Source organism: Hippocampus guttulatus, chromosome 5 (assembly GCF_054856545.1).
Source record: "Hippocampus guttulatus isolate MCC_2025c chromosome 5, RoL_Hgut_1.0, whole genome shotgun sequence".
Lineage (NCBI taxonomy): Eukaryota > Metazoa > Chordata > Actinopteri > Syngnathiformes > Syngnathidae > Hippocampus > Hippocampus guttulatus.
This window is the reverse complement of record NC_141265.1, coordinates 18,426,084-18,445,955: the sequence shown is the minus strand read 5'-3', so window position 1 is coordinate 18,445,955 and position 19,872 is coordinate 18,426,084. Positions and strand designations below refer to the sequence as shown.

Sequence of the window (19,872 nt, the reverse complement as noted above, 5' to 3'; positions counted from 1 at the left end):
GGAGAACAAGCGGGTTTTGAAATTGTTTTTCCAAAACTGCCCGAGAGTGGGGAAGTTGAAATGCGGGCACTTGGTTCAATGGATGAAGAACCATACTTGTGAATTGTGAAGGTTTGCGGAAGCTGGGTTGAAACTTCCACTGACACAATGGACCAAGAATGAATCCAATCTCTCTTTCTCGAGCCCGTACGGGTGCAGCTAACATACAGCTAGCCTGAAGTACTGTATTTAGAATGAGGTGAAAGGCTCTCCTTGCCAGGTACATTCCCTGCTGTTTTTGTTTTTCAAAGTTCGATGAGCGTGTCCCGCTATGCGGGCATGCTCCAAACTACCTGAATAGCTTCTCCTCCCAGGCTCAATTCCAGGAACTGAGGGCATGAATTTCTTTCCTGTACCATCCCCACCCACTCGCACTGCAGGCCTTGGATGGGTAAATGACTGACTCAGGAGTCCTTTTTATGTAAAAAGATGGCTCTAATTCAAGATGGTGAAGATCCAAATATGGTCATTTGCTGTGCTTCCCCCTCACCCCTTTCCCTGAGTTTCTCTCAAAAAGAGCACAAAGTTAGAGAACGCAGATTTTTTTTGGCCCGCTGCATGTTTTTATTTTTTCTGGCCTGTTTCATGTTGTGATAATAAATGAAAAAACATGGCCCGCATAATAAGGTTAGGAAAAACAGATGCAAAATATGACACAATTAAAAAAAAAAAAAGACATTCGAACAAATGTTGAAAGTGTGCCACAGTTTTTCTTCATTCATCTTTTTTAAAAACGTTTTATTAAATTTTATTTTTAAAATTTACAAGCTTTCATGCATTACAAAAATAACCTTTCATCCATTTATCGTTCGCCTAATAACATAACTGCCCAAGTCATATTTGAACGCAAATTCAACAAACAAGTCAAATTTTCCAGAATACCATGACCTCGATGGCCGAGGATCTGCTCAGATAGAAAGAAATTGTTAAAATAGATATATAAAAAAAAAATTTTGCAAGCATATACATATTTTTAAAAATATATATATTGTGACAGTAAGTTAAAAATTGCCTTGGCAATTATGCTACAAGACTCACCGTATGATGACCTCCAGTTTCTTGGATTGGTTTTAACATGTTATACAAATGCCGGATGTGATGTGCATCTTGTTTGTACTTTTCTGTATGTGGCCCTCATTGGAAAGCGTTTGGACATCCTTGTTATATCCAGTAGCATTTACGACACCATTCAGTCACGACATGCGTTCAGGTACATTCCTTTATTGTTACCTGAAGCGTTGCGCTGCCTGATGGATTTAATGTGAGTAGCAACTAACAACAGGTTATCATTCAGTCATCTCTTTTGTGGCACTCCCTTGGCACCGACCCAACATTCTGCCAGTTAGATAACAAGCGCCCTACTCCCCACGTTGTCAACGGCCTTTCTTTTCATCCGAGGTCAATGATGCCTTCAGGTGTGCTTCGGTGTCATCGTATTGTATTGTCTGCTGCCCTCATTGGCTTTTCCACACTCCTGTCCCATGTGTACAATTTCTTTGGCAAATTGTAAGCAATTCTTCCAAAAAAGGCTTCAAGCTCTTTAAAGCCACTTCTAGCTGAAGTATGCTGTCAAACTAAACATAAAAAAAGAGAATGAAACCACACGGCTTTGCCTTTAAGTCTGCTATCTTAATGCGACCACGGTGAGAAACCCCGTTGCCGACGACATCTCAAGGCTGGTGCCATGAGATGTATTAAGTAAAAAATATTTTTCAAGTAGCCGCTACTTATGTATTGCTTGGTACTGTGTTTTCCATTCCAGGAAATCAGATCTGTCACCTTTTAAAATGTTGCCCAAAAGCTATTTTTTCTCATCCTTTGCTTTGACAGATTTGCTTCCTGGTGTCCACTTTCCGTGGCCGAGTGTTTTCCGAGGACAGCTGTGCTGCGCTGGCGCTTTTCTCTCACTACTTCCACCTCAGCCAGTTCTTCTGGATGCTCATACAGGTAAGAGCAAGTGTCAGTTCGCTCTCGCAACAGTTGACCATATTCCTCTGTTTCTCTTCATTCATTTGACAGTTGACGTCTACAATGACATATTTATGGACAAGGAACCCCAAATAAATAATAACATGATGTCGATTTTGCCAGTAGTCCTTCACAGTTGAATTGTAATCTGCAGACAAAGCACAGGCATCACGTAACGTTGACCCAAAGTGCTCCATATAAATCCTTTCCTCCTTCCTCACCCGTTAATCGTCCCTTATAGCACAATAGTCCCCTATTTGAAAAGGATCCACATCAAAACATCACAAAGTATGTAATGATTAAAAAAGAAGCATCTCCTGACTTTCTCTTTTCCTCTCATTGTCCCCCATTTGTCCTCTTGCACAAGTCACGTACACTCACTTTGTTTCCATCACCCACTGGCCTTTGGCAAATCGTGTCATAATTATTTTAATCTCCCCGGGCACCTGTTCTATTATTGGTGCAGTATTAGAAGATTATCTCTTTAATTAGACTACTCCAGAGCTATCACGGTGTTTGTTATACTTCATGTGACTAATCGTTGCTTTTTTTTTTTTGTCAGTTGATACCTTCACGTAACATATAATGACATAATTTGAAATATGAATATCTGAGCAACTACATCTCCTAGGCACGTCCGCGACCCTTGTGGGGATAAACGGATTACAAAATAGATGGATGGATGTGTTAAATAGTATTATATAGAATTTAAAAGAAATATTCTTTTACCCAAACCCACCTGCGGCATTGTCAGAGAAACGGTCACATTTTTGAGCGATGAACTGATGAACTGAAAGCAATGTTACGGTGAAGACAGTTTGACTCACTAACACGTCAAGACATCAGCTCTTGAAGGGACGGAGGCTGACAGTGAAGATACGACAGTGTATCACAGCCACTCTGATTGGAATTGATGGCTGTCACCAAACCTCTTTGTCCTCCCCAAAGTCTTTCCATTGATCCCAGTGATGTCGCACCGCACCTATCAGGCAGACACTCAGAGCCCAGCTCCTGATATTAACAGGCGCCAGCAAACTAATCGCAAACCACAGCGAAATCAATACATGCGGCATGCGTAGGGAAGGGAGGTTGGGGGGGGGTGTTTATCTGTGCCAGTGGATGAGTGGGCGTGCTCATCTAATGGGCAGGGGAATATCCACTAACACACTGCCAGCAGGCAAGCAATATCTGGATCCAGACCGGATTGTTCTTGCTTGACTGTAAGGCGGGGCTCAATGCATCGGCTTTTAGGGAGGCTGCGTATCGTTATATAACCGTGCTCCTCTTTTTCAGTCTATCGAAAATATTAGCTTGCACTTTGTCTTTTGCTGGTTTGTCACACAAACATTGCAATGTTTTGCCTTGATACGCTGACAACGGAGCAAGATGCTCCTGTCCAGTCAGTGACCCAGCGGGTATTCATCCTAACAGTTGAGGCAACAACAAGTGGTCATTTAACCTTAAAATAACAGCTTAATGGTACGCTGGCTTGGATGTAAGAAAGAAAATGGTGTCCTGTCATTGCTATGGTGACCACCAAAGCACCTACACGAGCAACCTACAGACCAACCAGGACTGTATTAGCGCAAACATTGGGGTGCTCTACAAAGTGCTTGTAAAGATAGACAAAGCCTTTTCGACGTATTATGGAACAATGTGGGTGACTTTTGAAGTCCTTTTCGGAATCACTGTTTTTCACAATCAACGTTGTTGATTGAACCAGATCACATAACTTGGCCGTATGAGTCTGCGACTGAATCATAGCGTACACTGCGGAACAGCTTAGACGGGCAAACAAAACCTATGCACGTCTTATTGAATTCATGCAGGAAATCATGATGCACAAACTTTTACATTATTTAGGAGTGTTATTTCCTTTTATCTGTAATGAAGTAAAATACTGTCCAGTGCTATTTATTTCTTTATTTATTTTTGCTTGGTGTCTTAAGGAGTTAGAACAGATTAATCGCATTTTCATTCATTTTAATGGGGAAAAATAGTTTGAGATACACATTTTTGAATCACGATCATGATTATGAAGCAAATTATCCTCTTAATTCAAGGCCCCACTATATTGAACTGCTAAACATATCTTGATGCAAACTTTGAAACTTTAAATCTTGGTTGAATTGGTCAGAGGCTTGACGGTATTTCTTAAAAACAGGACATATGGTTTTCCTTGGACCCATTCTGACATTTCTCTCAGACACAATCACCAGGAAATAAACATACTTGTCTAGATATCCACGAGAAAAACAATCTATTTTTTATGCTCTTCTTCCAACTTTGACCTTCACTATCACAAGTCAGTGAGTTCACCTCAAAGGCAACATCATCCGTTTATTGTGACTCGCCGGCCCGGGCCGTCTCACATCCAAGGCAAAGGCCGATCCGGCTTCTGACATTTCCCTATTGTCTCCGTGACGCACACTTGAGCTGTTACACAAGCGTCGTGCGGTTTTGCCGGCCGCACATGTGTTTCTGTGTCCGTTGCGATACTTGTTACACAATGTGGTGATGATTATGGCAGAGCAGAGGTTGCCTGAGGAGGGGGTCATCATCCCATAACCTCCTGTTGCATCACACACACACACAGTGCTGCCTCTGCAAATGCTTTAACAGACAGATGGACAGTCACAAACATCCTCAGCTTTATAGGTGTCGTATAAAGGTTCATTACTCTGAACAAAGAGCGTCCTCTCTGATTACAAGTGAGGTCCTACCACAACTTCATTTCAATATTGTGAACTTTAAGCTCTGCCCCCGACACGGGCATTTACTCAAAGCTTTTTATTCAAACAAACTTGTCTGTTGCTAACACCTGCACATCCTCAGGGAGAAGGTGCTTACGTAACCAATGTGTTTGATGGACAAATCTGTCATGGCCTGCTGGGTTACAAAGCAAACACTGCCACCCAACCATTCGTTTTGTACACCGATGGTTCGCATTAGAGTTGTGGGCGATCTGGAGGCTGTCCCAGCTTGTTTTGGCCAAGAATGTACACAGGACTGGTCGTCAGTCAACCACAAGGGTACACGCAGAGGGTGCGTCCAAAGATCCGCGGGGCTGAATTGAATCCGATCAAAGAACGACAGGTTTCGTCCCCTTCAAAATAAACATTTAACGCTCTTCCCCAGCCTTCATAAATTCCTGCAAGTATTACAGGATCCTCTGCGGCTTCGTCGTGAAGGCCACCTTGAGAACAGTTTCACAGATCCAGGTCAAGTGAGAGTGGGGAAGTTGCTCCAAACATTACTGAGTTAAAGAAAATAAAAGCCATGTTGTGTTTGATTTCACCAACCACTCTGCCCCCAAGTACATCAGAACTGGATGATTGTGCCCATCTTGCGCAGCATTGTGTATTACATGTTGGACAGCGCACCTGAAAAACTGCTCTGGGAGAGACCAGCATCAAGTTCCCAGTGCGCTCAAACGACTCAGATGCATGACTCCTTCTTGTGAGTGGCTCAAAGTCAGCCCTTACGCTCCAAGATTGCATTGCTGAATATATGTAGCCACAGTATTTGTTTCTGGCATTTACAAAATGTTAACGAGTAGGAAGGAGCTCCTCTTATTTTTTTGCACGATAACCAGAGACGCAAACATTTTTTGCTTTCCTCTATGGATCAAAAGCAAAGAATTCACATCCTGTGTTGAAGTGATTTGCTCCACCTGTGCCCCCAGGCGGTGAATTTCTGGCAGGTGCTCATCATGAATGATGAGCACACTGATCGTCGATACCTGCTGTACTTCCTGTTGGGCTGGGGTCTTCCTGCTCTCATCATCATCATCCTGGTCATCGTGCTGCTCGGAGGCTTCGACTGGAGCATCCACGCTGTCTACGGATTGGTGCAAGGGGATGTGTGAGTAGGGATGTTTTTTTTTTTTTTTTTTTCAGGGACATGTAAGCACCTGATCTTGTGACATCATTTGAGGCGATTGCTCAGCCAATGAAATGAATGAACCAAGGCATGAGTCATTTGCGTGGCGTGCATCTCCTCATATCGAAACTTGAGTCTTCGCCTCAGAGCTGGAAGCTACTGCCAAAACAAATTAAAAAAGCAAACCGAAAACGACTGAAACCTTTATCTCATTGTGTTTGTTAGGCAACAGCTATAAATTACTGCTTCATTACTAAAAGTAGAAAGAGTGTCAACCCTTAAAACCAAACCGATGAGCTCACTCGAAACAATATGTAGAATAATATTTGTGCAAGTGTCCCTTTTCTATGACTGACATTCTACGTGTTGTGCACAAGTGTGAAAGCCAAACGCTACTAAAGTTTGGACCCTGAAATCATTTCTAAAATTAGCCGGCGGCCTTAGGTGTGTCTGTTATCCTTCGGGCCGAGTATGCGCGCCAGCTTCCTGTGGGCGGGTAAGTGGCCGTGAGACAGTGGGTGCATAGATGCGACATTGGCAGATACACAGGAGCATTCAGTGTGCCCAGAAAAGTCAAGTTGGCCTTCCTCTTTTGCGGGAAAGAGGCAGCGCATTCATCAAAATATCCCGCTGCTTTTAACCGTCGCCACTGTGATGCTGATACCCTGTCCTTCGTTTACACTCAGAAGACACAACATTAGGTACACCAGCCACTCCCGGTTGACGTTTACCGTCAAACAAAACATGAAAGCAAGCAAATGAACCATTATGTATTCCAAACAACCGCACAAGTTTGCCTTCTGCAAATAAACGTTGAACGCTAACAAACAATTACGAATCTCATCTATGTGGTGATGTCATAACACGTTAAAACACGTTCAAATCTCATTCAAACTCTCATATAAAAGCAACGTAAAAGACGTACACGGGAGTGAATGTCTGGATTCTTAAAAGACGTGAAGAGATGTCCCTGGGAATGGAGGAGATGTACACTCACGGGTATATATGTATTTTATCCTCTGCAAAAAAAAAAAATAATAATAATAAAAGACTAATATTTCTGCAAATTACAGTGGACCTTACAGCAGTTGAGTGACCGCAGCCACTGCCGGTCCCGAGCTTGCATAAAAACAATGAGTGGGCTGAGTCAGGAATGACGTCCATCGTAACAACTGTGCCTAACAAGTCAACAGTCCGTGGCAACCCCTGACGGGACAAGCCAAATGTCATAACAAGAACAATGAGAAATAACTGGAAATTTACAACATTGGAGACTTGTTTTTATTACACAGACATTGTTATTCACCACGAATGGTCTTTTTTTTAAAATTATTTAGCAGGAGAGCCAAGATTGAACTGAAATTCACATTTGGCCAGAGAAAGCATCGCAACCTTTCCTATTTCCTTCAAATGCTGTTATTTTTTTAGTTCTGCTCCCAAGCCTGAAGTCATTCAATAGACTTATGGGGAATGCGCTTTGGCCAACATTTCCCTTTCTTATGAGATTTTCACGCCAATAAGCCCCCCACCCCCACCTTCCACAAGGCCACGACAGGACAAATGTCCATATTAGAAAGCGTGTTTACGCTCTCACAGTCCATCTATGCAATGCAATTGTCTATTTGGCATACCTCCTGCCGTGTTATGGCTACTCCGGAGCCAATTAGTTCTCTCTGTAGTCACTCGAGACTGAAGTCTTATCTGGATTCTATACTCCCACCACATTTGGAACATAGACAAAGTCACATGAGTGTTTTGGTGCTTGCTTGGCACTTCGAGTTTGGTCATAGCAGGGTGCGGATTTTCCCAGATTCAGCTGGGAAAAGTGATGCTGTGATGGAACTGGGACAGGGAGGATCTTGAAAACAATCACATCAAGCAAGGGAAGGAAGCAAACGACCATGTTCAATTTCTGAGACGCACCTGCCATTCTGCACCGCTCTTCACGTTGCACTGCAGTCAGAAGGGGATATATTGTTGACAGGCACCGTACTCTGACAATGGCGTGTTTGTAGGGCACAAGATCCAACATATGGGCGGTCGAGGTTGTTTTCTCCATTACACCGAATGGTCCGAGCAGCATATTACTACGGCTGACACCATGTTTGATGAGTCTGGTCCAAGATAACTTGACATGACATGATATCTTTTATGGTTACACTTGCCATCTTCTCACCCCCCCCATTCGTGTTTAGGTGTTTCATCCCGAACATCTACGCTGCTCTGTGCGCCGCTGTGCTGGTGCCGCTCATCTGCCTAGTTGCCGTGCTGGTCGTCTTCATCCACGCCTACAAAGTCTCGCAACAGTGGAAGGCATACGATGACATCTATCGCGGACGCACCAACAGCACAGGTTCACGATAGATTTCTCACTCCGTATTTTCAATACATTTTAACGCAAACCATTTTTATCGATTTGATTCACCGACGCAGTGCTGAGTTATTTTGGCGGGACTGTTGATTTACACGGTTATGCCAGCTGCACACTGACTTCTTTACAATCGTAGCAAAGTGTCATTTCGTCAGTGTGTGTTGTCCTTTGGGGAAAAAAATAATAATTCAATTGAGAACTTCTACCGCCTCGCACCCTGTCTGACACAGCATAGAAAAATAATGCTGTGAAAAAGTGAGAACAAGTTTAGCGTAAAGTGAGGACAATAAGCGTCGGGATTACAGCAGGATGTCGTGTGTTGCATGAGGCAGGCAGAGCGAGAGAGCGATAGCAACCAGAAGTGTGAACAACAGGTAAAAAAAAAAAAAAAAAAAAAACCGCTGAGTGTGCGACCCCTGGGAGCAAAGCACGGCGAGGCACAAGCAGGAATGTATCCTTTTAACAGCGCTTTGAAAAACATCTCCACATGTTTGACTTCAACCCCCCCAAAGCGATGAGATAATCTTGAGGCTAATCTGTATGAGACTGCAGCATGCGGGGCCGCACGTAGAAACTCAGTCGGAACACGTGAGACTGCCGACGTCACCGAAAATGAAATGTTTTGGTACTTTTGGTCAGACCTCAATAGAAAGGTGGAGAAAAAAAAATCCACTTTAGAATTTACGGATTAACTAACAATGGCCTCAATTCCGAGCGAGGTTTTATCAGAACACCGATTCCACAAGGTGTGTTGACATGACGGGATGTTCGCTCGACTGATTCAATATCTGCTGTTGCATTCTTAAGCCTGGCGGCGTTCTTCTCACTGCACTTTGATCACTGGTCGGCAATGAATGTTTGCACACACAAACGCGATGGGGGACGTTTGCTTGCATAGCACTATTTTCTCTCTTTTTCTTTTTTTTTCCTGGACATTATTTATCCAGTTTTGAGTTATTTCATGAACATTCCATTTTCTCTCAAAGCCTCATCATGTGCTGCTTTGGAAAGCGAGCACTTGAGCGCTCGCTGTTGACAATGTAATTGTTCCCACGCCGCGCCGTACATATTTCGTATTTGCCAAGGCCGCGCGATGCCGCTTGATACGTTTGAAGGGAGTTTGTGAGGTGAAGTCAGCACTTTTGTCAAGCCTCCACATGCACTCCTGGCAATTTCCGTGTGTCTTTCAAAGACAACGCAGCCTTACAAGAAAATGAGCGATGTTGATGCAAAAACAGCACTGCTGTGCGCGCGGGTCGGCGCGCACGTACGGCGGCTCAGCACATGCTTGTTGTTACAGCTGCTGACCTCCGTGAGACAGCCGTGTCAGCATCGGCCGCGCTGTTTCTACCCGACTGTTTTGGTTGAGCCCACTCCCTCTTCTCGGTTTATCCTCTCACAGCAGGACGCCGCCCGATTAAATGTAAACTTGGAGGCCGTCCGGCAGAGAGAAGCAGCTCGCCCGATCGGGTCATGAGCAGGCTCGCACCGTCAGGGGGTTTCAAGTGTTTATTTTTTGTCAGCCAGACGGAATCATACTCAACCTCCGTTCCTGCCGAGCAAGAAGACTGACCTCGGTCAGCATGAATGCGTGTTATTCACCACACACGCATGTGCTGGAACGGCAACAATATTTGCCCATTTGACCTGAAGCCCTTTTCAAAATAGTCATAATGGTACACCTGCATGTGATCAGGAGAACATTTGTTTCCTTGCCATGACAAATGTCAGACATTTGACATACATAACCACTTTTTTATCTTGAACACTTATCAGTGTGATGCTAACGCAACTAAAATCATCTTAGTACATTATATTGCGTGGGGCAGTATGGCTGACAAACCAAAATACAAAATACTTGACCCCCAGTTGCTTCGAATGTGGTCATCGGTATGTAAAAGTTGACACGGAAAAATATGGCGTGTTGTATTTAGTCCATTTTATTTCCTCAAGTGGCTGCACAAAATAAAATCACCTCGATCCACTAGAAGTAATTTTTTTAAACTCGTTTCTGACCTGTTACGGACCAAACCAGTAACTGAATCAGAATTAGATTGTGAGTGTATATTCTGCAGTCCATTTTAAATCATGTCTGGTTTATTTTTTAGTAAAGGGATGGAAATTGAAACATTCATTCATTCATTTTCCGATCCGCTTATCCTCACAAGGGTCGCGGTGGGTGCTGGAGCCTATCCCAGCTGTCATCGGGCAGTAGGTGGGGGCCACCCTGAACCGGTTGCCAGCCAATCGGAAATTGAAACATGTTTTTGCTATCCAATTTGTCTATTAATCACCAAAACAATCTGCAGATTAATCGATGATTAAAACAACCGCCAATTGCAGCCCCACTCTATTTAAATACCCGTACACACAATGATAGTGGATTCCCAAGCATGAGACCCCCAAGTAGCCCCTTCTCGAAAGTCAAGAAGTTTGTACTTTGGCAGTATGACTGCGACTTGGCTGTTCTTCTGTCGGAGCGCGCTTCCAGCTCAGCTTTGGAATGTGCTTACACGGTTGGAACTCAAGAGTGGCCGGGAGACAGTGAGGGAGGAGGCCGACCGAGACGGTTGTGCAAAGAGAAGAGAAGGAAGCAGGAAAGTCCAACGAGAGGGAGGCGGCGAAGGAGAAAGAGACAGGAATGTCCTGAGACAAGCGATGGTGTGGAAGGAGCCAGACAGACAGAGGAAAGGCAACTTTGCACTGGGACACGGCGCACAAGCGGAGAGAGAAAGAAGCTGACGAGAAGATGGCGGGAGTGGCACCTAAGTGAAACGTCGGCCCCGTGTTTCAACCCTACTTGTCAAGTCAAGTGTTCAGTCTGTTCTGCACACGGGCTACTGACCCAACAGCGCTTTTGGACAGTTTGCAAGGTCACTTTCAAATCCACACAATCGCTTCGTGCTCCACGTAGGCTTATCTAAGGTGGTGCAGTATGTTCGCATGTTCACAAAATTTAGAGGCCCGCGTCTCCTCCGCACACGGGGACATTTTTTCACTCCTCGTTAAAAAGAGGCATTCTCATTAATGATGCTTTGGGGGACGCTTCTCGAGTCGTTCTGCTCGTCGTTAGCTGTTTATGCAACACTGTTAAATGCGGCGAGGTGTTCAAGCAGAACACGCCTTCATTGGGAGATAGAGGAAAACATTTTTCACAATGTACTGTATTCATGTCTTCAAATTATTTTTCGTCACTTCTGTCATTGCATTCCAGAGGTGCCACTGGTCCTCTACCTGTTCCTGCTCGTCTCTCTGGTGTGGTTGTGGGCAGGACTTCATATGGGCTACAAGCACATGTGGATGCTTGTCCTCTACATCATCTCCAACTGCCTGCTGGTGAGCTCATTAGCCTGCTTCCATAATATTTGTTTAGCTGTTCATTTATTTATACAAATATTGTGAAGAGTTGTGAATGCAGGTCATTGTGGAGGACTCAGGTCAGGGATGGACTAGGCAAACGGCAATTGCCTGGGGGTCCGGAGATTTCCAGATGCGCCTCCAAACTTATTGTTGTTTCAGCATCAATTGACACACTTAGAAACACATCAAAATGTTTAAACTGTCAGAATCAATTTGCTTGTCTTCTCATGCAATGGACAATTGCATCTTTTTTACTGCATATGTGCACACTTAATTCAAAATTGTTGGTGAGCCAGATGCTTGCAGTATAAACTAACACTGAAGCTAAAATACTGCGAGTGACAAAATATATCTCCTCGGCCAGTCTCTTTTTGTCACTGCGGTGCTGGCGTGATGCGCCTGTAAAAGTGTGTGGTAGCTATTGGTGATATGTGACATGTATGTGCTAAAGGCAACAGTGTGGCACCAAAGTCAATTGATTTCGGTGGAACCAACACAGGAGGGTGAGCGATGACGTCAATGCTAACAGACGATGTTGAGCTTGCAGACGGCTAATCTGATCGGTGACATCGTGCAATCAGTTCTCTCTGGCCAACAATGCTCCTCAAAGGCAAAGGTCATTGTTTGCCAGGGAAAAAACCCCAGAGCATTTTCTGCTCTTGGAGCACTGATGTGACTTTCCTCAACTGAAACAATGTCACATTTTAGAAGAAGTTTTAACTTGCCCATTCTCTACCAGCTTTGCAACTTCTGGACGCTTTCAACACTGAAGCCGGAGGCCTGTTATGGACCCTGTAATTATGCAATGTGTCTTTTAAAATAACCACATGCACTAGCTTTGCCTTAATAAAGTCTGTTGAACAAAACTATTAAATGCCATTGGTGAGCGAACGAATAGCATCAGCATTGCGGTGTAACCGTTTCAACGACAGATATTTGGGCACAATCAGTGGCGCAACACAACTAGACAGGCAATATGACAACACACACAGGCATACTTTTCTAAGAAGTACCACTGCAGTACTGCAGTGGTTATCAGTGATCTTTGTCTGTATTATACCGCGCCCAGGTTGCAACGGTACGCATACCAGAAGGAGCAGCATAAGAAAAATGCTCAAAACTATGTCATTCTTTCCAAGAACAATTGGATTGCAAGTTGTCTTGTTAAAAACATGTTACAAATTTTTTGGGGGGCTGTTTGGAACAGATTAATGGCATGTGCATTTTTTTAATGGCAAAGGGTAATTTGAGATATTATCTCATAGTCCCACTGTTTGTTTGTAATTAGGATTCTAGTTTTTAGTCGTGTAAAGCATCATTACATGACTGTGAGCTTTGAATTACTCCGTTTAGAAAAAAACTGAACTTTATTATATTTGCAAAGGCAGCTGTACAAATGATTCAATCACCCCCCCCCCCAAAAAAAAAGAAAGAAAATCACAGAGCAAAACAAACACTGTCTTGTCTTCTATTTAGATCCGGGGTCTTGTTTTTCTTCTGCATCGCGCTGGGGATTTTCCATTCTAAAAAGTTTCCATGTTTACTGTTGTGGCTGTGCTTGTGCGGCCCCACGTACCTCCCAGCATTTTCTTATTTAGCGCCAATAAACATCTGCACGTTATGGCACAGACCTGTGTGTGTGTGTGTGTGTGTGTTGCCTCGCAGGTGGGACTCTTTTTTCAGTCAGATACCGAGGAGGCATGCATCACCCTTTTACCTCTTCACTGCCATTTTCCCTCGATCCGTCTCAATCACTGCTCCCTTTCTGTGACACAACAGACCGAATGAGGAGACACTAACCCAATCCCAGCAGTCTTTCCCCTCTTGAGCGCCTGCTGACTCACCTCATTGTACCATCGCAACCAATCGTTCATGTCAGCCGGGGCTGCAACCTGGCTACTTGACAATTCAATTGTTCCTCTCTTTGATTCAACTTTTGTCCCCACTTATAAGAAAATAGGATCAGGGGTTATCTGCACCGAGAGACACAAAGTATTATACGCGGTACAAATTGTGTCTTTGTTTAAACGATGAAGTTCCGTGAGCTTGAGAGTCGTTGCAGGGAAAAGGAGCTGCACAAAGTGATGTTTGGGCGTGTTCTTTACGGCGGTGGTGTTCAAGCATTTCAAATGTCAAAATGGCATCCAGCTCCTTTATGCTTCATATATGTTATCGACTTGTTTGCCCTCCCCCCTCGTTTTAACTGCATTTCCACCACCTTTCATTCTCTCATTTGTTCTGTTTGGCCATGTTCTCGCCACTGATCAGGGCACCCTTACATAACAGGCCCGTGTTAAAGCCTGTTCCTATTCGCTGCGTATGCTGCTAATGACCTGTGCTTAAGCACCCATGTTGCTTTTATGACGCCAGAGCCGCATTCACCGCTGGCGACATACAAACCTTGACAAATGTTTTCAGGCAGAGAGCACATGAAAAACCGTAGAATTCGCCTTGAAGGTCATGAAAAGAAATTGATTTCCAATTATTTACTTTGATCGACATAGCCCCAAAAGGTAATGCTCCATCCACGCTAAAAGGCAGGAAAAGCCCACTACAACATCTCAAATGTATTGAGGTTTAATCAGAGACACTTTTAAAATATTAACAGCTGTTTGTGGACTTCTATTTATTTGTAGTTGTAATGTTATTGGGTAATAATGAACACAACAAAAAATGTTATTATGGAGTTTTCTGTGTGGAATTAAAGGGAAAATAAGATTAATTCAATTTTAGAATCAGGCATAACAAATGATAGAAAAAGTAAAGCACTGCAGAAACGTTCTGCAAACCGCACAGAAGTGCGTTCACCACCCATGCACCTGTCTGCATGCTTATTCAAACTTTCCTCTTCCTGTCCCCCTGAAGCATTTCATCGATGTCTGCAGCTGCAGTCATCGCCCAGTGGCGGGTGTCGTGAAATACAAGATGGTCTTGCAGTATTTAGCACCCCCATGTTTTGGGGAAATTCACATCCTGGCACTGTTTGACCAGGAGGGTTTGGTAATGCTGCGGAAGTGGTGGAAGCGCAAATACCCGGGCGGCAATGATGTCATGTCCCAATGATGAAGTCATCGTCCATTAGCACTGCTTGAACAGATGTTTATTTCTGTGAAGCTTTTAAAGTAAAAAAAAAACAAAACACAACAACAGTCGTAAACAGATGTTATATGAAGCAATATAAATGAATTGATGTCCATTAATTTGGTGTTTCCTCCCTCGCTTGCTTCGCAGGGACTGTATGTGTTTGCGGTCTACTTTGTCATGCACAACCAGCTGTGTTGGCCTGCAAAAGCCACTTATAACGTAGAAATGAGTGGCCATGACAGTCCCGACTCCACCTATCAGGGAGGGGGACCGACAACTTTTGGGGCTGACATCAACAAATCAACACAAAACCTCATCAGTGCCATGGAAGAGGTAAACACACAAATCCTCACATCCATTTCTTTGCGACTCCCATCAACTTCGAAGGGCGCACACGTTCCATTCTGGGATGCCGGATGACCTTTAACTTTGAATCAATTTGTGTAGGAAATCATGTCAACAGAAATAATCCATCCGCGTATTTTCTGTTAGGCTTTGGCGTGAGCCGCAGCCTCTCCCAACGCACTTTGGGAGAGAGACGGGCAACGCGATCATAGATGCTATTTGGTGTTAGCATGAAGCTAGCTTACTGAAAGGCTAAGATGTGTGACTGTTTTAAATACACAAGCTTTGTTTTATATGTTTAATTTGACGGTAAATTTCAACTAGGAGTGGTAATAAAAAGCTTTAAGCATCTTCCTTGATGAATAGTTTGCTGATTGTGGCTGCCAAACCGCGATTGTTGTGAAGTGAGTTGTGTCACTGCCACCTTGCAGCGCTTGCGTCTCAAGTTTGTGCTTGCCAGTGGGGGGAAGGGGAACTACCTTGTTATAAAAAAAAAAAAAAAAACTGGACTGAATATTAAATTTAATGAAAATGACTTGTTTGTCATCTTGCAGTTTTTAAAACTAAAGTGTTCTTTCTAAAATATTTTTTAAAAGTCCAAAATGTACAATTGAGGGATTGTAATCCTAAATTGCTCATGACATTTTTTCTTCTGCTTCATGACAGCTTCTAAAAATGAACATGACTAATGAATAAATATGGAATTCCTGTTTCAATTTAATTCATACGTGGCTATGACTCTATTGCCCTGCCCATCATTAAACGTTCATTTTAAGTTCAATGTATCATCATTTCACCCAAATGAATTATTCAAAGTTATTCCCATAAAGCTTCCTGTATTTTTGTAATTTTACCACAAAATCACATCAAGACGTGAGTCACTTAATGTCATAAGATGTCATCAGAATTGGTGTGACTCTTGACTAAATTTCTTCACGGAATCGTCACCGCTCTCTCTTTTCTCAATGTCCCCCCCTTGTCCCCCCGTGTTCCCAGGCCCTCTTTCCCATGTCTTCAGGTGCCCATCACCGCTCCTCCTTCACATATTTCTCACATCACCTGAGTGCTGCATAGGAAACATTTACGCCACAGTCCAATTCATAGCCAAATGGTCACCGTCAACGCATCTTGCACAACCTCCCTCTTACAACCACCTGGCAGTGCCATGCGATGTTGTTGCATTTGAAGCACATCTCACTCTTAACACTGGCTCCGTATCCCCAAGCCTGCCTGCGTAGAATACCCTAGAAGGAAGAGCGAGAGAGTTAGAAGTCCCTCTACACTCACGGGAATCCGCTAATCTTGTTTTATTCATGAGAGCACACTCCTCGCCTCTCCGGGATTTAGCTTGAGAGCAATAAGAGCCGCACACCACTTGGCAAGACGAGGAGAACTTGCAGGTATTTCGAAGCTTGGAAAGAAATTGGAGTGAAATGATTACATGCAAAAAAAAGAAAATGATCGCCGTCCCATCTTGAATAAAATTTGTCTTCCTGCTGCGGAGCAAATACGGGAGACCCTTGTTGTTCTTCACTGTCGTCGTGCGTTAGAATGTGTCATTTTGGTTGAAATGTTCACTGTGGCATGTTTTTTGCAGTTTCCTGTGATGCTGCTTTGAAATGGAAAACCGAGCAAACTAGGGGCAAATGGAAAAGTAGTCACGAGAGCAATCTGAGAGCAAAATCTATGAAAAAAATAATAATCATAAAGGACGGTGTCATTATCGACAGTATTGAGGATAAAAAAGTGTTTTTTTTAATCGCACTGTGAAGCGCAACAAATTGCAGCCTGATCTGATTAAATTCCACTGAGACATAGTATAACCATGTCAAACAGAATTGTCCCGCAAAGCACATGAAAGCTTGGTTAAAATGATCAATCGAAGAAAAGTCGATGTGAACAAAGGTGATGTGAATACATGGCTAATTGGAGTAAGCTTTTCTGTATGTAAATGCAAGTAAAAAAAGCCAGAACAGCTTCAGGCGCCGTCCACCATGTTGGAAAAACGGGTGGAGCGGACACAATGAGTTAGACGCAGGAAGACAACCTGAGGGTGTGGTGACTTGGAGGAGGTCAAGCAAGTTTATGGATGGCCGTAAAACGTCAAGCTGAGTATTTGAAAAGAAGCCCTCCCATTGATTGGCAACCAGGGTGTCGTCTGCCATTTCCCCAAAGTCATGGATGGATTTTTGTTAAAACTTACGACGTACTTTTCCTGGAATAATATCGACACCAAAAAAAAAAAATCCAAGTTGATGAATCAACAAACTATCGCACACAAACAGGCAAAGCCACCCCAATCCAAACTTGGCTAAAGGTATAAGGGATTACAGTACAAGACTTGGACGCTTCCCCCCACTAAGACTCGTCTGTTTTGTCTTGTGCTTGAGTTATTAGCTGCTAGTTTAACCCCCTAAAACTCCTAACACTCACGTGACCTCCCGTTCACCCCATGAACTCACTGTGACCTTGTTCTTAACCCTTCGGGGTGCTTGAACGACGTGTGTACTCTGGCTGACCCAAACTCATCACAGAAACATGACAGCGCCACTGACCCAGTGTGTGTGTGTGTGTGTGTTACAATAAGAATGGACCCAACCCAGTCTCAACCTGTATTTGTGCCCCATCCCTATTTTCTATGTTGAATCAAGTCCGTGGCAAATAACGACGCATATTACAAAAACGCGCCTGCTGACTTTTTGCCAGGTGTCAGCAGACTGCGAGCGCACGTCGCTGAGGACCGGTACTCAGCCCACAAGCGGTTTCAAGCCCGCTCCGGTGATGGGCTCGTACCCCGCTGAGGGCGGCTTCATCAACACCAACTTGGTCACCGCCGACGACGAGTCCCAGGAGTTTGATGACCTCATATTTGCCTTAAAAACTGGTGAGGACTCCCGACGCGCCGTGTGGAAAAAAAAACCCATAGTAAAAGAAATAAAATGTTTCACAACAATAAGAGCAAAATGAATAAATTATCGGCTTTAAAAGTTCAATCTAACTGAAATGTACTGGATTTGAAAGAAGCCGAAGCCACCGCATCCGTATCATGCGAAGCTTGAAAATGTAATTCAGTGATTCTTTCGCGTACCATTTGTGGTACTCAAACATTTTGAGAATCACTATTTAAAACAACAACAAAAAAATCTATCTTCGAGGATGCTGTCTAAAGTTTAACACGCACACATACATGTACGGATGAAACGGAGAGAACGGCGTTTTCAGCACTGCTAAATGACAGCGAAACCTGACGAAAGCTAAGTGCGCTCAGCTTCTCCTCAGGACATTCCCCGATGATAAAAGACCGAGAAACATCGTGTCGTTTTATTTGCGGTGAGTCCAAATGTATCAAAAAGGAGTCGCGGCCAAGTCGGTTTGCTGCCAAACGGCAGAAGAAACGCCACCCGCCCTCGAGCAACCGGTTGCCACGTCGTCGTTCATTTGCAGTGAACAAACTGGTTTCTTGTCGCCGCGCTCCAAGCGCTTCAACACATGTGGGCCGTGCAGCAATGCTTCCAAATTGGGGCTGATTTCACGTCAAATAACAAAATTGCCTTCACGAAAATCACACTGACAGAGACAAATTCATTTCACGATTTCTGTGTCGCTGCAGTTGTGGGGTTTTTTTTTCCCATGATGTTCACCTGCACCGCATCACGCCGCGAGTTTCGAATATTTTGCTTCTCATTTACCTACGGTTCATCAGAGGGTTAAATATTTAACACTTGCGAGGAAATTTGCATTCCGTTCCGTCTAATTTGTTGACCTATGAATGTTACTTCTACTGTAATACATCATCCTGTCCGTCAGCCTGGTTTCCGTTTGAGTCATGCGCGCGAATATTCCACAAATACAATTGTTTGTTCACGTTGAACTCGCAGACGTCACCTTCCTGAAATAATGGGCCGAGTCTTTTTTTTTTTTAATGCAACCTAAGACTGAATGTTTTGTATTGTGGAAAAAACCCCATATAAAAATAGGTTGGTTTCAGGGGAGGCCAGCATCAAGGGCGGCAATGTATAATCTACGTTATTGTGTTATAACCTCGAACTTTTGCAGTGTGAGGCTAGAAAGCTCTGCTCCACTGGGCTGTCAGATCTCACATCTCACACTGACTTTTATATACACGAGTAGATAAGACATCCTGTAAAAGTAAGGCCACGCTAAATATCTCTTTCAGTAAGTGTTTCCAAGTTGAAGAAGAGTTGTAAAAGTTTCTTCTGTCGTCACGCCGCCTTATTTCAGGTCGGAAGGTTCTCACAAAATGGAATCGGATTTCCTGAAGTGCAGGCCAATGTCATGAGTAGAAAATAAGAACTAAAAAAGATGGGAAGGCTCAAAAAGTGTGATTATATCAACCCTTTCATGCACCCTGTCACCTGATCGCATGATAAGCTGTCCACTGTGATAACCGCTGGCCGCGAAAGAGTTAAAAGCATGAATGGTTTGTACATCTGACTCAGTGGTTCTTGACCTTGTTAGAGGTACCGAACGCGACCCGCTCATATGCACATTCACCGAACCCTTCATTCGTGAAAAATAAAAACATGATTCAAGAAGCGCTCCTTCAGTTTGGAGGTGCTCAACTTGGCATGACAAATCATGCAGATAGGACACTGACTCCCATCACTTTCCGTGATGCATGTCAATCCATGTTGTAAATACCTGTATTCATCCGACTTTATTTATTTTTTTCTCCACATTATTAGCATGTATTAAAAAAAAATGCAAAAAAACCCCTAACCACACGACGTACTGTCGCGACAGTCACTCGTTGACAACTGAGCGAACTAAATTTCCCGCAGCACTTATTGGACAAACAATAT

General features: G+C 43.6%; 1 protein-coding gene across 1 annotated transcript in view; it reads left to right on the top strand.

Annotated features, from left to right (window-relative positions):
- The window catches only part of adgrv1 (adhesion G protein-coupled receptor V1), an 87,063-nt gene that overhangs the window by 64,131 nt on the left and 3,060 nt on the right, over nt 1–19,872 (top strand). Inside the window, exons 89-94 of the mRNA XM_086111298.1 lie at nt 1,870–1,986; nt 5,693–5,871; nt 8,085–8,242; nt 11,475–11,596; nt 14,852–15,037; nt 17,756–17,933. Of these exons, the coding sequence (XP_085967424.1) occupies nt 1,870–1,986; nt 5,693–5,871; nt 8,085–8,242; nt 11,475–11,596; nt 14,852–15,037; nt 17,756–17,933 (940 nt within the window). The remainder of the gene's footprint in view (nt 1–1,869; nt 1,987–5,692; nt 5,872–8,084; nt 8,243–11,474; nt 11,597–14,851; nt 15,038–17,755; nt 17,934–19,872) is intronic.